The 18,576-nt window shown below is 36.6% G+C and overlaps 1 protein-coding gene across 1 annotated transcript in view; it reads right to left on the bottom strand.

The window, feature by feature from the left end:
• Window positions 1–18,576, bottom strand: part of PRDM6 (PR/SET domain 6) — a gene marked incomplete at both ends in the record, with an annotated part of 71,273 nt that overhangs the window by 44,047 nt on the left and 8,650 nt on the right. Inside the window, one exon of the mRNA XM_080638247.1 lies at window positions 17,430–17,737. Within this exon, the coding sequence (XP_080494373.1) occupies window positions 17,430–17,737 (308 nt within the window). The remainder of the gene's footprint in view (window positions 1–17,429; window positions 17,738–18,576) is intronic.

Raw genomic sequence — 18,576 nt, 5'->3', positions numbered from 1 at the left:
CAGACATGACACATGTAGACAGCTTTCTGATGAGCACATGGGCATTCTTAGCTGTGTGTTTGGAAATCCTAGCAGAATGCCAACACTGGGCATGGTGCAGGTCCTGTCTTGTGTAAGGGAAAGCATCTATCATGATGCTGCTGAAATACAATGCACAATACCACCTAATGAGATTCCTTTGAACCTAGACCTCCATCTAATCTGCAGAATGTTTTGCAACGTCCTGCAGATCACCAGCAAGCCATGGAACGCACCTTTAAGGCTCTGGTGAAAGCAACTGCAGTTATGAGTAGGCAACTTGGCAGGTTCTTTTAACACCTGACTCTAACATGAAGGATTATATCTATATTATAGTAGAAGTATTATATCTATAAAACACCAGTGACTAAATCTTGTGCCATACCTTGTTATTTCTAAACACATCCACTGAACAGGAGGGTGCTAATCTGTTCATAAGGCTCATGAGAGCCCACCAGCATAACACTGAAAGAGACATCTCTTTGGTTATTTCTAGTTTTCGTTCTTCTTGCCTGAAAGTGTGTTTCCCATGTACAAAAGCACATAACAAAGACCATTTATAAAAATGAAAAAGCTTAACTAATATATTGGATTCTTTCCTTTTTAGAGAGATGAAATTCTTCATAAACTGTAATACTTGCCAAAGTGTACAGTTAAAGGCATGAGCATTTTGTTATTATAATTAATTAAGCTGTCAGAAACATTGTCCAAAAAGCATTCAGTCTGACAAACTTGGAAAATCTGGAAAATGTAATTTAAGTGTGACGTTTGTCTATAATTCATATACCAGCTTACAGGGGTATAAAACACACTGCAACCTTTATTAGCTGTTTATAAATAAAAATAAAATAGAGTAAGATAAAGTTTAAGGAAATGGGATTTTTTTTTTTTTGTTTTTTGCATTATATTTTCTGTTTCAAATCATATTCACTTCCTTCCTTTGCTTTACACTGTACTGCTTAAGTGCTTTAAATGTTATACATCAACTTAACAGAAGCTTCCAGAAAATAAGTACAAGTTTTGTCATTGTTTTGACGAGTTTTTCCTGAGTCTGCTGTGAGTTTACCAGTCAAAATAAAGTTAAAAAAAAAAAAAAAAAAAAAAAAAAAAGTCATCCAGTTTCAGATTTTCTTATTTGAGGTTTGCATATGCCATGCACTTGAAAAATCGGCAACATCTAGGTAGAGACCACCATAATAAACAGCACAGCACAACAGGCAAATTAGGATACTTTTTTGACCTAGGACACTAACATCTTGCGTTCAGACTCATCACTGAGCTCTGCTCAGAGACCTGAACACTGATTTGGGTTTCTTCAGGAAACAGAATCTCAAACCTTGCTAACATTTGAGATGCAGCCAAATTTGTCACACCTGGATTCACTGCAGGTTAACAATACCGAAAATTCTACCATGCAGGTGCAATAACTCATTTAGAAATAACTCAGCCCAACATCTCCTTGTAGAGGGACATTGTTGTATGTCTCTTGTGACAAAATGGCACTAGCATCTGATGACCATGCCTTTGCTTTCAGTGGTATCAGCTCAGCTCCATCTGGGCAAGTGACTGTAGACTGCAATCTCACAACTAATTCTAACTAGTTCATTGTTCCAGTCCCAGCAAAAAACTAAGAAGTAAAATAAAAATAAAAAATTAAAAAAAAAAAAGCACCTGGCTTTCATTTTGAAAAAAAGTTATAAGCACTTTTCTTTGACAGAACAGTCTTAGAAATGTATAACAGAAGAAGAAAATATAATAATAAAAAAAAAAAGCTACCAGATCCCAGGGGTCAGGAGCTTTCGCTAGAGCCAAAACAGTATACCCTGTCACCTTTAAGAAGAGGAAATCTGAAGGTAACTTGAGCTGTTTTCAGGTCCTTCTTCTCAAGGGGACATGAGGGCCAACAACACCACTTCTTCAGCACAAGATCTCAGGACAGCTCATGTCCAGCAGTCACCTTGTGTTCCTCATCCGCAACACTCCTGATCTCGCCTTTCTCACACTGTCCAGATCCAGTTCTTACTTTCCCTGCCTTTATCCACTCATTCTTTCTTTTTCACCTCCACACCCCCTTCTCCTCTCTCAGACTTTTCATCCCAGCTCTACTTGGTGTTTCAAATGCACTCATTCCTTTCTAAAACAGTGAAGCATTTGGATACCTTCAACAGTTTGACAATATGCATGTAACAAATCCCAGAAAACTGTATATTTTTTGTTTCCTTGAAACTCATCTTATTTGTCTGCTCTCTTCCATGATTTCTTTTACAGCACTGAAATGACCATGTGCTAGCTTTATGTTGGGGCAGGAATTACTTATTTCTGAGGCACATGACTCCAAGTTGCTGGAAAAAAACAAGTAATAAAAATGTGAGATGGAAAAAGATTCTTCTACAAGAAGTTGTCTTAGCTCTTAGCCCACTTCATGAGAATATAATCTAACAACAATACAATAAATCTGGAAGTCCGGAGTCCTTTGGAGTAAGAGTTTGGGCAACAATTTTTCACAGGCACCATCCTTGCTGTAGTCACATTTGGATTTACAAGGCATATATGTGAGGACAACCAGACTGACAGGATTTAATTTCAGACAGTATTTTTTCTTCATAACTGCAAAGAAAAATCAAACACATATGAATTATGTTCAAAGAAATACATCTGATACCTTCATAAAGCTAATTCTTAGAATATTTATAGCAAAAAAAAAAAAAAAAGATTTTGTATATGCTGTAGAGCCTCGTTTATTAAAAAAAATACATTTAATATATAACAAGTCCAAGTGAAAAAATTTATATACAACTGGATAAACCACCCAGATAGTTAAATCAATTCCTTTCTGTTTAATTTTGCTATTTGTTTTTCTATCTGAGCTGCCAATTTTCTAACATATTAGAGAAGAAGTAGGAAAGTCTTTTTGATTGATAACAAGCTCAGATTTTTGTGTCAGATCAGTAGAGATTTTTTTCCAAAGTTTGAATTCCGTATGTTGCTCTTACATTCTTAGACAATTATTCTACAAAAATTATTTAAATGCTCTTTTTTTAGCTGCTTTGACAAGAACACCAAAACAGTTCACATCACCCTTGACCCACAGGGTGTACATCATCTTGTCAACATATAAACAAACACATGATGGGCTGTATTTTAATAGATTCTGTAAATATCAAGATCCAATTCATCAAAAGGTTTGCCAAAGTGACAGCTGTGGGGGTTGTGGTATATGGTTGCCTGTCCATTCAGTGTTACTGCAATAGGATCATTGCAAGAAAATCTGGGGCTACTGTTACTCTTTATTCCATATTATTATATCTCTGGAGATCTGGGTTAAGCTGCAGTCTGTATATGCCACTTCATGTATAAGTGAGATACGCAAACTTCCGAGCAGAAGCCACATGGCTAGCTTTTATAATAATCTCTTCTCTCTCCATCTTTATCAGACAATTCCTCTGATGTGCTGTACTCTGTCAGAAAAGGAGGCTGAGAGGAATTTATAAGCACAGAAACTCTTACTTGGGAGAATGAGCAGAGCTCAGCTTTGATAAGGTTTACACAGACACTGTCACTTTTCTTGGCTGGCTTCATAGCTTCATGGATTTTAAAGCCGGAAGGGACTATTCGCTCATCTGCACCAGGCTGTAGTTTATAAGCCATCAGCTTCCTTCTGGGAAAAGGCATAGTAGAAAGGGAGAGGGCCACTGTGCCAAGAGTACCTGATGCCCCCATGATGGCACAGAATTGCTAAGGCAAGAAATGTCCAGATGCACCAACAAACCAGGACAACCACATCCGAAAGTTGCAGAGCTCATGACAAACTTGTAAGGTCAGTAGCAGTCTGCCTAGGGCACAAATATGTTTGTTGTAAAATCAAAGTTTAACTGTTCCTGGCCTAATCCCTGTGTCCTCTGGCACAAAACAGAGAAGAGCAAAAGAGAAAGCAGAATCTGCCTAGACAGCTGAGTGAAGAAATTCCCATATGTTCCCCACTGAAGATGAGATCCTTATGCAAAATGCTACGAGGAAGATGCAGGCAGTCTTACTCTCCCAGTGTATGGCCCAGGAGGTAAAGCAAAGGGTTTGGAGGTTCACAGACCATGAAGGCAAAGGCTTTGATCATCCAACCCAAAGATGCAAAACTTGATGCATCCAATGACTTTGTGACCTTTTAAAGAGTCAAAGTGCCTCTTTTATGTTTAACTACTGCAAAAAAACATAGCTACCTTCTTCTTTTGAGATGTATTTTGTATAACTTCAGCTACTGGGTTTTTTTTCCCCTATGCTATCATCCATAAGAGGAAGACAAATCAGATCTGTCCTCTTCTATAATGAAGACAATATATTAAGCTCCATTAAGAACTCCATTCACAGGCTTTTTCTCCAGAAGCTGGTCACCCGCACATCCACCTTGTACTCTGTTCTCTTTTCCCACAGTTGTTTGGTTGTGGTCTCTAGACAGAAGTACTCTTCAAAAATATATCGGTCACATTATGCTATGCATTTTAGACAATTTATAGTTACTGTAACCCTTCTGCTAGAGAGTTAAATGCCATAAAGCTGATGGCCAATTCATACAGAAATTCCAATACGTATGCACAAAGCCAAGATCTCTCTCTTTGTCTTCTGCTGCCTTTCCAATTGTCTCCTCCAGGATGGAAAGTTTAAGAGACTGATATATAAGTTTAAAAAAAAATATTGTCCTCTTTGAAACTATCATTTTTGTTTGGCTGGAATGGGAAGTAACACTGGGATCTTTTTATCCACTGGCAAGTACAATCACCATGAAACTTAGAATGAAAAGACCTGAAAAATCCTGCAATCTGACACTGGGACAAAGCTCAGGAGTCCTACTGTGGAAGCCACACCATGTTCTCTTTAAACTCCCCAACACCACCAGCTGCCAGGAAGGTGAAAGGGAGTAAATGAAAGCTTAGAATCAAGCAGTGACACGGTGGTGTGAGCTTACACCACCCCAGGCTCATTTTGTACTTTTATGGCTGTCATGCACACAAGAGAAACGCTCTGCAAGCTCAAGAATACTGAGCATTACAAAAGTTGCCTACCAAAAGTTTTGTACTACTTCCAAGTTTTTGAAACCTTAAAATAGATAAAATACTTAAAATAACCAACAAAAGAGTGGGAAATATCCAGAGCAGAAATCCATGACAACACAAAAGAGAAAAAATTTACTTCTGAATGCTATGATTTCTTAATGTTTTTCCTCTGACTTTCTGTGGGATATCTACAACTCATCACCAGACAGCACCAGCTGAAAAACTGAATAATAACTAGATCAGCACTGTAATGCTCATAAGGCAAGCCTAGCCTGGTTTGTGAGAGAGTCGTAAAATTACTTGTAATCTCTGAGAACAAAGAATGGCACTAATCTTCTGCAAGAGTCATAGTCTGAGAGAGCTCTGGCTCTTTCTGCAAACTCACTGGGCACTACATTGCCTTGCTATCCTATTCTCCATCTTCAAACACAGTTTTTTTGACTGCCTGCATCTGTCTGTTGCCCCAATTTTCCCTATGATCTGAAGGTCCACTTTTTCAGCCTCTATAGATATATGAATTTATTGAGGAAAAATGGAAGGTAAGATATCTAGTTCTCTGATTTTTATGATAAGATCTTCAAAGAATATGAAGGAGGAAGAAATTCAGTCAGGCTTTCAGTCTGTAGCAGTCTAATCCTTGGCTGCTGCACTATAAAGTCTTTCTTACACAGAAGTTTCTCAACATTATTTCCTTTAGAAGTAACTTACCAGGTAAGTTAGTATCAAGTTACAATGACAGTCTCATTATTTGAATAAAGCAATAGAATTAACTATCAAAATGTTAATGCACATCCAATCCAGCCTTGCTTATGATATAGAATTTATTTTTTTTTCCCCAGTTAATATAGGGTGACAGCTAGAACTAGAAATGAATGATCTCAACAGCAAAATTGCTGCTAATTCTTCAATAAAATTAAACCACCTTCCACACAGAAAATGCCAGAATATTACCCTTTTCATAGAAAGTACTGAGACAAATGCATATCTTTTCAGGAATCACAAAAAGAATTTTTAATGTAAGATTTTTATAGTAATAAATAGTAAAATAAATAAGAATTTAATGACAAGATAAAAATCATTTTCAAAGTAGAACATAATAAAACAGAAGTAAAAAAAGGTAAAAAATAATAAAACAAACATCGTGATGGTGCATACCTTCACTAGGTTGGCTCTAATCATGGAATTGCCCCAGCTTAGCTATCACCGTAGCAGCTGTCTTCTCTGTGGATGCAGCAGCAAGTTTAAATTCTTGATGTCTTTCATCCCTTTAAACAGATGATCTGACAGTAAAATGTGACTGAGAAAGGAGTATTTTTTCCTGAACTACCGACCAACCAGGAGCAGGGTGTGATACGGGAGCAGTGTGCTGCTCAGCTTCAGAGAGGGAAGAAGGCCTTGTACAAACTTCTGCAGTGGCTATCGCTGTCTGCAGTGGCTATCGCTGTTATTTCAGATTGTGATTGATAGTGTCCTGAGACGCATTGCTAGCTATTCCTGATCATAAATTGTAAATACAGCCACTGCGACATGCAGGCCATAGTGGGAATGAATGACATAAAGTATAGTATAAGGACCTGTGAGATTTCAGAAGACTCAAGTAATAACGTGGAAGTAATAAACTAAGAATGAAGGATTAAGCAGATTAAAATTCTACAAAGTCCATGGAGTTATCCAGCATAACAGTTACTATATCTTTGAAAAAGAAGACATCTGATTTGGCTTAGCAGCAAACAATGAAATTGTGCATAAATTAGCCTTTCAAACATAAAGGAAATATCTATTTTAAACAATGAACTAAAACTTCTAAAACACTACTGCCTCTGGGGCATGTCACTTTGGGGTAATTAAGGCATAAAAATTAACATTTTATTAAATAAACAAAAGCCCACAAAGGTTAAGAAAAGAGTCAGACAAATGTAGTTTTTGGAGGAAAGGGAGGCTGCAGACCTCAGGCTGACCTTCAGCCATCTTTTGTTGAGAATGGCAGACCACAAGGTCAAATAGCTACTCAGCCAGAGTTACTGTCTCAGCCCACCCAGGCTCAGATATATAGCCTACTTTAATGTGTGTTCCACCATATGGTGGGCTAGAGACACCCCTGAGCCCAGGCTATGTGGTTTCTGCTGAAGAACAATCACTGCTAGAAATTCATTAAATCTCTAGACTGGGGATGCAGTAGATACCGTTCCGGACAAACAAGCAAGCCAGTTAATATTCCTACAAAAAATGTCTCTTATTCCCAGTAACTTGAATATAATCCTGGTTTGATGACAAAAGAGAATGAAATTCTGATGAGACAACATTGATGCAAAAATTTGAACATCAATACAGTACCCATTTTTCCCCAAGCATCTTCACAACTACTGCATGGTATAAGGAAATGCCAATGTTCATCTTCACTTTGGTTATCTTTGTGATGAAATTGCATAAGAAATTTAGCTTCCTAAACTTCTTCTAACTTTTAAGCATGCTGAAAGATTTACAGCAAATTAAACTCTATTGTGTTGGTCCTTGAACAACAGAATAGGTTCAGCTGGGTGAAAAGTTTTGGTCCCAACATGGAAACAAGGCTCAAATTTCTCAGGAAGCCTCTCTCACTAGAAAAACGCTGGAGCCAGAATACGGTACTCAGCAATTTTCAGGTTTAGGATCATGGAAAAGAGAACACTGCTGGAAGCACAGCTGAAATCTTAGCTTGGTACACTTTGCCAGCTGATCTAGAAGGTTACAGCAGTTTTAAGTGAAATTTATAAGTCTGTGTAACTTTTTTGGGCATTTCTGTTATAGCTGGTCAAAAACTAACCTGCAGCCTCCATTTTTCTGCATTAAAAAGCCCCATCTTGTTAGAAATCAAAATTTTGAGGAAACCTATTAGTTTTGCTGAAGTATTCTCATTATATTTTTGCACTAGTTAAGAAGAACCATATTTATTTTGATGAAATGCTAGTATTTCTTACTGAACTTTCCAAATGCATGCCATTTAAAGGCACCTAACCAATCTGTACACCAATTTTCCTCTTCTGAAATGTCGTGGATGAGAATCAAATTCTTTTAAGTTCAATGTTCTTCCCTCAAATGTCAAATCCTTCTCAGAATGTTTGTCTGACATACAACAAATTTTTTTTAGAGATGGAAAAAATTCCACTTTGCTACCATAGCTGTCACTAAAATCTTGCTGGTCACAATAAAATAAATAAACTTAAACCCAGGAAAATATCTATAGAACAGCAAAACTTCACATCTCCAGTTGGAAATGAAGATGTGCTTTATTAACAACTAATCTTACAAATAAGAAAATACACCTGAGTCGTCCTTATTATTCTCTAAGCAATTGTGCATCTCTTTCACCTCCTTTTACTGGAGCAATGGAAATGGGGACAAAATTCAAGCTGTCTTGAAATAGAAATAGGAATACAAATAGAAAACTTTTTAAAATTATTTTTACTTCTATGCTAAGATTTTTTTTTTTTGTGAAAAGTTGGTCTGAGAATAGCATCAGTACTGCCATGAAAATTCTTTTGACAGATTGCTAAAAACTAATACCTGTTTTCTGCAGTGCATACTGATACAGCAAGGAGAAAAAAGTACATATAAGGAATTTTTTAAAAAATTCTGAGTTTCACACAGCTGGAAGATCAGCCTAAGTAAATATTGCAACCCCCAAATTTGCTTACTTTATTAGTTTTATATATAACACTTCAATTAATTTAGGAATTTTTTTTTTCCAGTTTAAGATTGTAACAAATACTGACCATTGCTCTATTTCTAAATGCAGGACTCTGTTACAGGTGAACAACATGAAGAACAGAGCCTTCATGTGGCCTCTGTTTCAGTAGGAGTTTCTTGCACTCATCATTAAACCACATTTCCCTACTTTGCAGTTCCACAGATAAAATCAAAACACCTTTAGCAATGCCCTGGGGTCACTAAATTTGCTTGCTTATACACCAGTAGGTCTCTACACAGAAAATACCAGGTTGAATTACTGTTAAAATATAGAATTGTTTACATACATCTTGCTAAATCCATGCAACAAATATGCAATGTAGTATAAACAATAAATCTATGAGTTACAGATTTTTACAAGATACCAAAAAAAATGTTTTCTCTGATGCTAATATTTGTCTAACTAAATACAATGTGCTGCTACACAGTCACTGGCAATGCAATCCTGCCTTTCTTCGCAGTAAAATATTATCTTTAGGTCAAATGAATGCATTTGTACAAGGGTACCTTCTTGTTAACTGGGCGTTGCTGTTGTTGTATGGACAATGGAAGAAAATATGCAGGTGGCTCTGCAGTTCTGAAGGGCCAGTTGTCCTAACTTGGAAAAAACTGATTTAAGAATTGCGATTAAAGTCATACTGTTCATACTGTTTTATTCAGTCATGCCTGAAGACCTCATTAAATTAAAAGTTCCTAGCGACATCAATGGTTACCTTTTCTGAGCAAGGACTGTCTTAACAATTGCAGCACATTAGTCTTGGAAGTTCCTGATCTGCATAAGACCTGATACAAATTAGCTTGTTGCCAGCTATGACTGAACCTCATCTACAGTTTGTAAAAAGAATCTGCTGTAATCACCTGCAGTCACCTGCACTTTAAGGTTTACCATTCATAGGTTTTTACAGTGCCTGTTGTTTATTTTCACATAAGTAGAAAGCACTGTGGTTTGTGGTTGATGGCTAACATTTTGCAGCTTTATTGTATTTGTTTTAATATAGAAAAATTTCTAGAGCATATTTGTTTTGTGACAAAATGTCCTTATTGTGTCTTGCAGAAATAATTGACCCAAATGAAGTTACTATACACTATATTCATTGATTAGTTAGAACTTTAAGATGCAACAAATAGAACCCGTTATTGACTTTTAAATCTTCAATCAAATATTCACAGCTGCAATTTGCCAAAATTATTTACCTTTCAATAGTGGATCACAAACAGAATATGCACTATAGACTCGAATGCCTTGGCCATCAGCAAACAAATTACAAACTGAAGAAAAAAAAAGTGTTTTGGCTACCATTAGAGTCCATAAATAGCTGATGTAGTTCTCCTTTAAAGATGTGTGATCTTCTACATTAATAGTCTTTTCCAATACATAATTGACCTTGAGATGGAGAATAACCTCATAGTAGAGTGGCCTTTCTTTTAGGGAACAATGAGTATAGATACTAGAGGATGTGCCTGCTGTCAATGATCATTGCTGAAATCTGCCTATACCACACTAGGACAATCAATTTTGTAAATTATTGCAATAATCAAGGAAATTGCCTAATTTATAAATCCTGGCATACAGCATTTTAATGGATTCCTACATTTTAATGCTGATGCTTTCAAAGCCAAATGAATTGTTGTCCAAGCTGTCACTACACAAAATGATAAAAACATTCAGTCTTGTGGGTAACTACATCTCATGGATATTCAGACCATCAGGTACATAATCACTCATTAGTGAATTCTGTGATAGCTTCAATTTGCAAGCCAACAGCAAAAAGCCACAGTTTCCTTATAAAAAAAGCCTTCTCTGGAAGCAAGGGCTAAAGATTACTGAGCATTACTGAAATAATACATTAAAAAATTTCCTAGACTTCTTTGTTTGGGTAAGATACAACACTGTTTAACCTTTTTTTTTTTCCATGCATATAAAGAAAAATCTTATCTCTGTAACTAAGAGGCAGGTTCAACACTTTTTGAGCATGAATCACATCGATACAGGCACCATTTGAATAGAAGGGAAACAAATGCAGGGCTTGGTGCCATGGCTGTTGCTGGTGGGTAATTCCACCTAATCTGACCTCCAGCTTGCTCTACACACTTAAACTGGCTCTGCAGACATAGTTACGCACAGATTGCTATTCTCAGTTAAACCTTAAGCAATTGATTTCAGCCAATAGTGGGCTGCCAGTACTTTACTTACTGCTCAATCTCACTAACCTGACATTTATGGTGTACTGATTGGCCTCTGTCAGTGCTGGTGGTTGTAAATTCACTTTGAAAAGCTTTGTGTTAACAGCCTTCAACCAGGCTCCGAGAGGAGCATGAGCAGGCAAGCTGACAATTGCTCGACCTCCTGCCCTTATTACAGTGAGTAAATCAGGCTTTGAGCCATTAGGCTGGAGCCTGAGGCCTACACAAAAAGGATTGACATGACTAAAGGTCAAACTTTGTCACACATATGTAACAATTTGGATAATGGAATTCTGTAACTTATCTGAAAAAAGGTGCCAAATGTGTGGAAGGGAAGTATATGCTGGGCTGAATTTTCCAGCTTTCATGTTAAGCTGTTACTTAACTGTCTGCATTTTAAAGTCCATACATGTTTGATGCCATGAAACTTGGGGGACCATAATGTATATATCAGTGACTGAGACAGGCAAAATACTGAACATCATCACTACCCTGAAAGGCGTATGCTGCAGTTGTGGCTTAGGAAATCTATAACCAATATATTATTGGCATCAGGTATGCAACACATTCTGGATATCCATACATCTCATTAAAATACTGCCATTATTCACCCACTTTGAATCAAAAGTTGAGAGTAATTTCAGGCTTTATGAACTAGCTTTCATCCAACAATTGAAATTGCTGTTTATTAACTCACTAAAAAAAAAGAAAGAAAAAAAGAAAAAAAAAAGAAAAAGAAGAAAAAAAGCTCAAGTGTTTCTGTAATGTTGGTGATTGGATCATTTTTGAGCAATTTGGAAAGGTAGTGATCAAATTAAGGACAGAAATGAGCTTCTATATATATTTGGGTTCCATTTCAGTATTTTTGTGTATTACATAATAAAATCTTCAAGGTGAGATTATGTGCTATGGAAAAGCAGACTGCATGATCTGATAATTTAGAAAATATTTTTTTTTTCTGGGAATAGTGTGCTCGGGTACTTGCATGTTTCATGCAGTCCATGGAATTATTGTTTTCAGTAATACGGTTGAGTTTCTGGGGGAGTATCCAACTCCTCACCAAAGTTTACTCCAAACTTCACTTCACTAAATAGGAAGAGAATCAGACCCCGTGCAAATTAGATTTGTTTTGTTGCACATGTGCTTAGGCCTATTTATCTGCTCAGGCATATGATACTTTCTGTACGTAATATAAACATACCAAGGACATGGAGAAACATAAAGATAAGGCATGAAAAAGTCTTGTAAAAATCACAGGGTTTCTAAAGAAACATCAAGGTTTAGTCCAGCTTTTCTAAGAATAAGAATTACCGAACACAAAGTAGCCTTTATATTTGGGATCAAACTAACTTTATATTGACCTTACATAACGAGTCTCTAAGTTGCAAAAGTTATCTGGAAAAAAGTGATGCTAAGTGATCCAGAAATACTAATATTAGGAAGCTTCTTTATAGCAGCATAGCACAATTTTCTTCTAAGGTACATAAATTAAAGAATCCGTAGCACTGAATGTGCTCTTGCTGAATTTTCAGCTTAGTAAGCTGCTGAACAAAAATGAGTTATACTTCCAGGATGCAGCATCTGAACTTAAAATCCATGCAAAAGTAAAAATTATTGTGCTGTTTTAATAGAAAATAAATGCAAAATGTGACACACTGCACAAAATCCTCAGAAAAAGCAATGCAAACAACAACAGACTGGCACCAGCTGTTACTCTGAATAATTTAAGATATAATTGTAACTTAACCAAAGGGTTTTTTTCAAGACAAAATTATTTGAATTTCATGAACATGACATATTTGAAACAGGGCTGACAAGCAGTCTAGAATACTAGATGATGTATTGCTGAGAAATGTAATTTTCACTTTAATAGAAAGACGTCGTGCACATAATTCTATCCCCCAATGCTTTACTGTAACAGCAAATTTAGTCCAAAACTACAGCCTTGAGAATCTGAATACAAATTCATCACCATAACTGGAACGAGTGCTTCATTTGAAAGGTAAGGATTCTCTCTGCATATTAATTTGTACAGAAATATACAGGACTCCGCATGTACCCTGGCCAGCATGACTCCCAGCAAAATGCCTGCTCTTGGTCCAGATGAAGTCAAAGGCAATGTTTTCTTTAACTTCACTTGAGGCACAAAAAGGCCAGTAAGTATCAAAATGGTACTTTATTAAAATGGCATGCACACTTTCTGGTAGTGCCAGTTAATCCCATCCATTTCAGATGAAAATCAGTAACACAAGTTTAGCATTTTGCATTTACTAATGAATGTCCTGCCATATGTATGTTTTGCTTATCCCTATAAAAAACCCTAACATGTGAAAAGTGTAATGGCATTTCTTCCAGAAAAGCCAACCTTAAATTAAGTCAAGTTAAAAATAAAGTGAAAAAATATATTTGACATTCTGTGGCTTTTCCAAAGGGAAAAAACCCAAGAAACAAAAAAAACCCAAACCAAAAAATACCCACCTATTTTTTTCTGACAGAAAGGAAAAAAAAAGAAAAAGACACCAAACTCTTTTTTTAGGTGAATGAAGAAAAGGAAACAGAATTTGTCTTTTGATACATCTGTCAGTAAAAGCTTTTCCATCTAAATTGCATTTGCAGGGGAAAAACCCATTTATGACTTAACTGTTTCCAGAATTGACAATTTAAAGTTTGAAGCCTGAAAAACTTTGACTAGTAAAATGTATAAGCCTTTTAAATTTCTGTATTTTATTCTAATAGAATTTAAGTTTGTATCGTATACATTCTTTAAGTCTACACTTATTAAATTTTGATGTTAAACAGAAAGGGGAAAACATGTGCAACTAGATTAATTTATCTCCAGGGAGTAAGGACACATTAATAATTGAGACAATGTTTTCATATATGTTGGAATCAAATGTGTCTTTTCACTTCTTTATTAGAAAACACATTAGGGGAAAATTATCTCATTCTCATCAGTAAGACCTAATTGCTGCGAAAGTCTCTGTTTTCTTTGCAATAACAAAGGGATTGTTCTTATTATTTCAAAATGAGAAAAAAAAAATGAAAGAAAGAGAAGAAAGAAAAAGATCAGAAATATTATCAAGCAGCACTGGAATAAATGCCTGTATTACCAAAGAGAGTGTTTACTTAATACACCTAATCCTGCTATTGTTTTAAACAAATCAGAGTTTATTGCATTTTTATAAAATACAAGCAAACTCTGGATTGAACAGAAGTGGGCCAAAGGGGCAAAAAAGAACTACAACTAAAAAAATTACAAATATTTTTGACTTTCTGAAGGGCTGATCTTTCTGTAAGTTATAAAAAATTATCTTGGCTGATTGCAAGAGAACTCTATAATTTCCCATGAACACCCATAGGTGTCAAGGCCAGTTGTGAGGTAATGGAATGGTATGTAATTTGCTCTGAATCGCTGTATAATATGCTGTATGGATTACATACAAAGCAAACACTGAGTGCATGGTGGGAACACTTGTGCAGACAGACTAAAGCGTATTTCCATAGCGTTGAACTACACATCAAACGCAGTGCTTCTGATGTTTCCCACAACAAACGAAATAAAAAAAGATGCTAAATCAGTAACAATGCTTTAAAGTCTTTGCAATAGCCCTTCTATCTGGTGTACACAAAGAACTGCACATGAAAACAAGAATCTATCAACTCTACTTTGCAGTGGTGAGAGAAAAAATATTAGAATGCTATTTATGGTCCTAAGGATAAAGAAGTTCTCTCTAGGTCCATCAAGATCTAATGTTGAATAACTGATCTGTGGTCACACTTGTATTTGCAGCTATCTTGAAAAGATCAGTGGAAGAGAATTGTCTAAAGCCACAACTTTATAAAGCGACAATGATGAAATATTCCTTTAACATTTACAGTGATTTAATCCACACTTCTACACCATAAAGACTAAAAGAATACAAGCTATTCAGACACATACTTTCAATTGCTTATATTTATTTTCATAGATCAGCTTTATAAAATCACGCACACTTTCTGATTATTTTCTTTTCCTATACTTTTTCTTTATTCAACATCAGTTCTTTGATAGATAAGGCATACCAAATTGAAAGCCAAAACTAATGAGAAACAGCTAAAACTTTTACCTAGAGCTTACAATATGTGATTCTTTGCTAACAGTTTTTGCTATTACCATAAATAATCCTAGACCATGAGCTGCCTACAATGCCTTCTAAAACCCCCTAAATTTAGTAATTATTTTAAGGTAATACACTTAAAATACACATACTCATTTTTATGGTCAACAGGCAATCTGTGTTGTGTGTTAAGAACAGAAGAGCAAACCCTCACAAAAACTCAGCTGACACCTATCAGTGGTCTGAACCTGGCACATACATCAGTACTATTTCTTCTTTGTACATAAAATATTTTTTTCTTTCCCCCAAACAATTTTCCTTCTTTTATTGCCTTAAAACAACTTTCAAGTTCATCTGAGATTAGACTAAAAATTCTTGCCTTTTTATAAAGATACCAACATTTGCAACTTAACTGCATAAAACTGATCCATAACTTAGAAAAACAAAAAAATTAAGGATAATGTAAAATTCCCTAACTCCATTTATTCTTGCTAAATTTCGATATTTTATGTAACTTGATGATCTGGCACGTCTATTTAATTATTTTATATTTTGTTAATTAGCATAGTCAGAACCACAGAATCCCTCCTAATGAAAATAAATCCTCCAACACCATTATATAGTGTTCCATAAAAGGAATATTTGATTAACAACATATCTCAAAATGTTCTCATTATAATCAAGGGGCTTTGGTAGGAACAAATTTAACTCTGATTTATTTATGTCTTCTATACAAGAGAAATTCCATCTCCAGTGAAGGCAGCAACAAAACTCCCAATGATTATAGTTTTACTGAGTACATTTAAGTGTGTTCTGAGACTGATCTTTTATGCCTTAATGTGAAAATCTTCTTGCCACAATAACTTTTTTGGGTAAATTCTTTCAGACAAAGACTCTGATGGGTTATTTACAATTCGCTTGCATATAGAAAATGCATAGGAGATCCTACTCATAGGAAGAAGTTACACAGATAGTATGCAAAAATAGAACATAATTATTAAAAGAGGTGATCAGTCCCAAAGAGCTGACAAATACAGGTTTTCTGTGAAAAACAGCTATACGCAATATACTGGCTCCACAACACCAAATATCTGCTAAAAATCCATTCACTTTTACAGTATACCCACTGAAGGCAACAAAAACACTTTTTGCATGTTCATGAACTCCTTGCCGGGTTTCTAACCAGCAAGAACATCCCCTTTTATTCTGAAGATATGTGTTTGGTCTAGACGAGTAAATATCATCTGCAGATCTACAAGCACACCCCTACTGACTCTCTGTAATAGTTAGTCTTGGGGTGAGCAGAAGCTGCAGCTACAGAGGACTAATCATAAGAAATTACACCTTCCAGCACAAAGCAGAGAAGAAATAAGTGGCGAAAGACTAGGTAAACAGCAGGCTGTTTCTGCAAATAAGAAGGACTGACACAGCTGGCTTATATATGTTCTCTATTATTAGGTCTGTGTGTAAAGTAAGCATATATTGTCTTTTCTTTCTAAATCAACTAATCACAAGATTCTCTTGTTAGCATCTGCATACAAACTGTACTTAAACAAAAACTCCGATGTTTCACTGGTGAAAATGTACATGGTCATGAACAGTAACTGGCATGGATGCCCGTGTATGGCCAAAGGGATACAAAATGGGTTTATGATCTGTTCTGACAAAAACAGTCACCGTTCATCATAAAATGAAGTATCATGAGCTGAATGTTTTCATATCAATTATCATTGTTGTACTCTCTAACATGGTGACAAGTATATAAAAAAAACCCCATGTTTTCAGAGAGCAGAAAGTGGCTTTCCTATAAAAGCATCATTAGGGAAGTGCACAAGCAGGGCAGGACAGGAGTTGAACTGAATTTTGAACAAGCACTAACACCTTCACTGTGTGAACAGCAGAGCTGCAGAACAGGCTTCTGCGCTTGTTTTGGTGGCTTTTGTGGGTTGTCCATAGGCCATAGCGATGGTGTAAAATGTCATCTCCACTCACACATACTACTCAACCTAAGATGATACAGTTAGTATTGTGAGTTCTACCAGCTATTGTTACGCAGGTCAAAAGGTAAAGAGCACTATGTGCTGTAACCTTCAGAATTCTCTGACCGTGTCTCTCTATTCCACATTACAGCTCCATTTTCAGATGGAGCTCTGAGGTGCCGCTGTTTTTTAACGACTACCTCTAGGGCAGCAAGGCTTTTGCTTGCACCAGCTGCATTTTCAAATCTGCTGGGTTGGTTTACTTAAATTGTGTTGTTCTTTTTAACATCTAGTGAGCAGTGCTAGTGTTACATACAATAACGTTCAATGTCTACTTCAAAACAATCAAATTTGACAAGGAAAGAAAGCTGATAACTTACTTCCCAGAGATGCTGAGTGTTCCTGATTGAACCTGCTTGAACCTTCTCTGGCAAGAGCAGGACTCCCTGGAACGGCCCAATCCAGGTGCCTTGCTGGATCCGCTGAGCCGCACAGATGCCATAGGCCAGGCCAGGCACAGTGCTGGTGCACAGGCACACCTCCCGAGGCAGGTCCCGGAGCCACTCCGGGATCTCCGGTGGGGGGGCTGCTGCAGCAGCACTGCTGGTGCCCACCAGGCGCCGCAGGGAGTGGAGGGGCCCGTGCATGGGGCACTCGCCGTTGCGGTTATCAGCACACATGTCACATCCTGTGAGACAAAGAGGGGAAAACACCATCAGAATGGTGCTGCTGGCCACCACCACGGTCACTACCATGGGCAAGATCATGCAGATCCCTCTACTTTTCCTATCACTTCATGACAGCTCAGCGCTTAGACGCGCTGTGCCCCTCTGCACGTTGCTTAAGACAGTTTTCCTAATCTCATCAAAGCCCTGAATAAGAGATCCCAAGGGCTGAGCAGTAAGCCTGCAGACATTTTGCAAGCCTGGTGTGTTCACAGGCCTGACAATATTAATTTATTTTAACACATTTTTTAAGATTAATCTTCTGACTAACATAAATAGCCCATTTAAATCATCCCAGTGTGTTTCCGTGACCCATTTTAAAACAGTCATAATGCCTTACAAGTCCCCTTCATTTGCCTTACCACAGCTCAGCCCAGTGGTTTCATTGAAACAGGATTTAATTTCATCCTTATTTTACATGAACGTTCACTCTACTTTTTGCATTAACATGTGTGTGCCTGTCTGTTTAGAAAATAAAATAAATAAAACAGAGCCTCATGAATGACAAATCAGAGCATGGGCAGACATTTACTTTCCTGTGGCCAAATCTAATCTTTAAATTAAATCATTACTGATTCCTAGCATACATTTGAAAATTTTGTATTGCATGGGAATGCATGTTTTTTGCCTGTTACACATAGCTGACTCTAGGAACAAAACCAGCATGTCCGGTTTTGTGAGCAGCTCCCACAAGAAAGACACGTTTGTAAAAATGTTAATTTCCCTACCTGCTCTTAATAACGGATGATGTTTCTCTATTTTGGGAAGATCCTATTGTCTTTTTTTTTTTTTTTTCTGAGCA

The sequence above is a fragment of the Psittacula echo genome (genome assembly GCF_963264785.1).
Source record: "Psittacula echo genome assembly, chromosome: Z".
In the NCBI taxonomy this organism is placed as follows: Eukaryota; Metazoa; Chordata; class Aves; order Psittaciformes; family Psittacidae; genus Psittacula; species Psittacula echo.
Note: the sequence above shows the minus strand (reverse complement) of the source record. Positions and strands in the feature narration are given on the sequence as shown.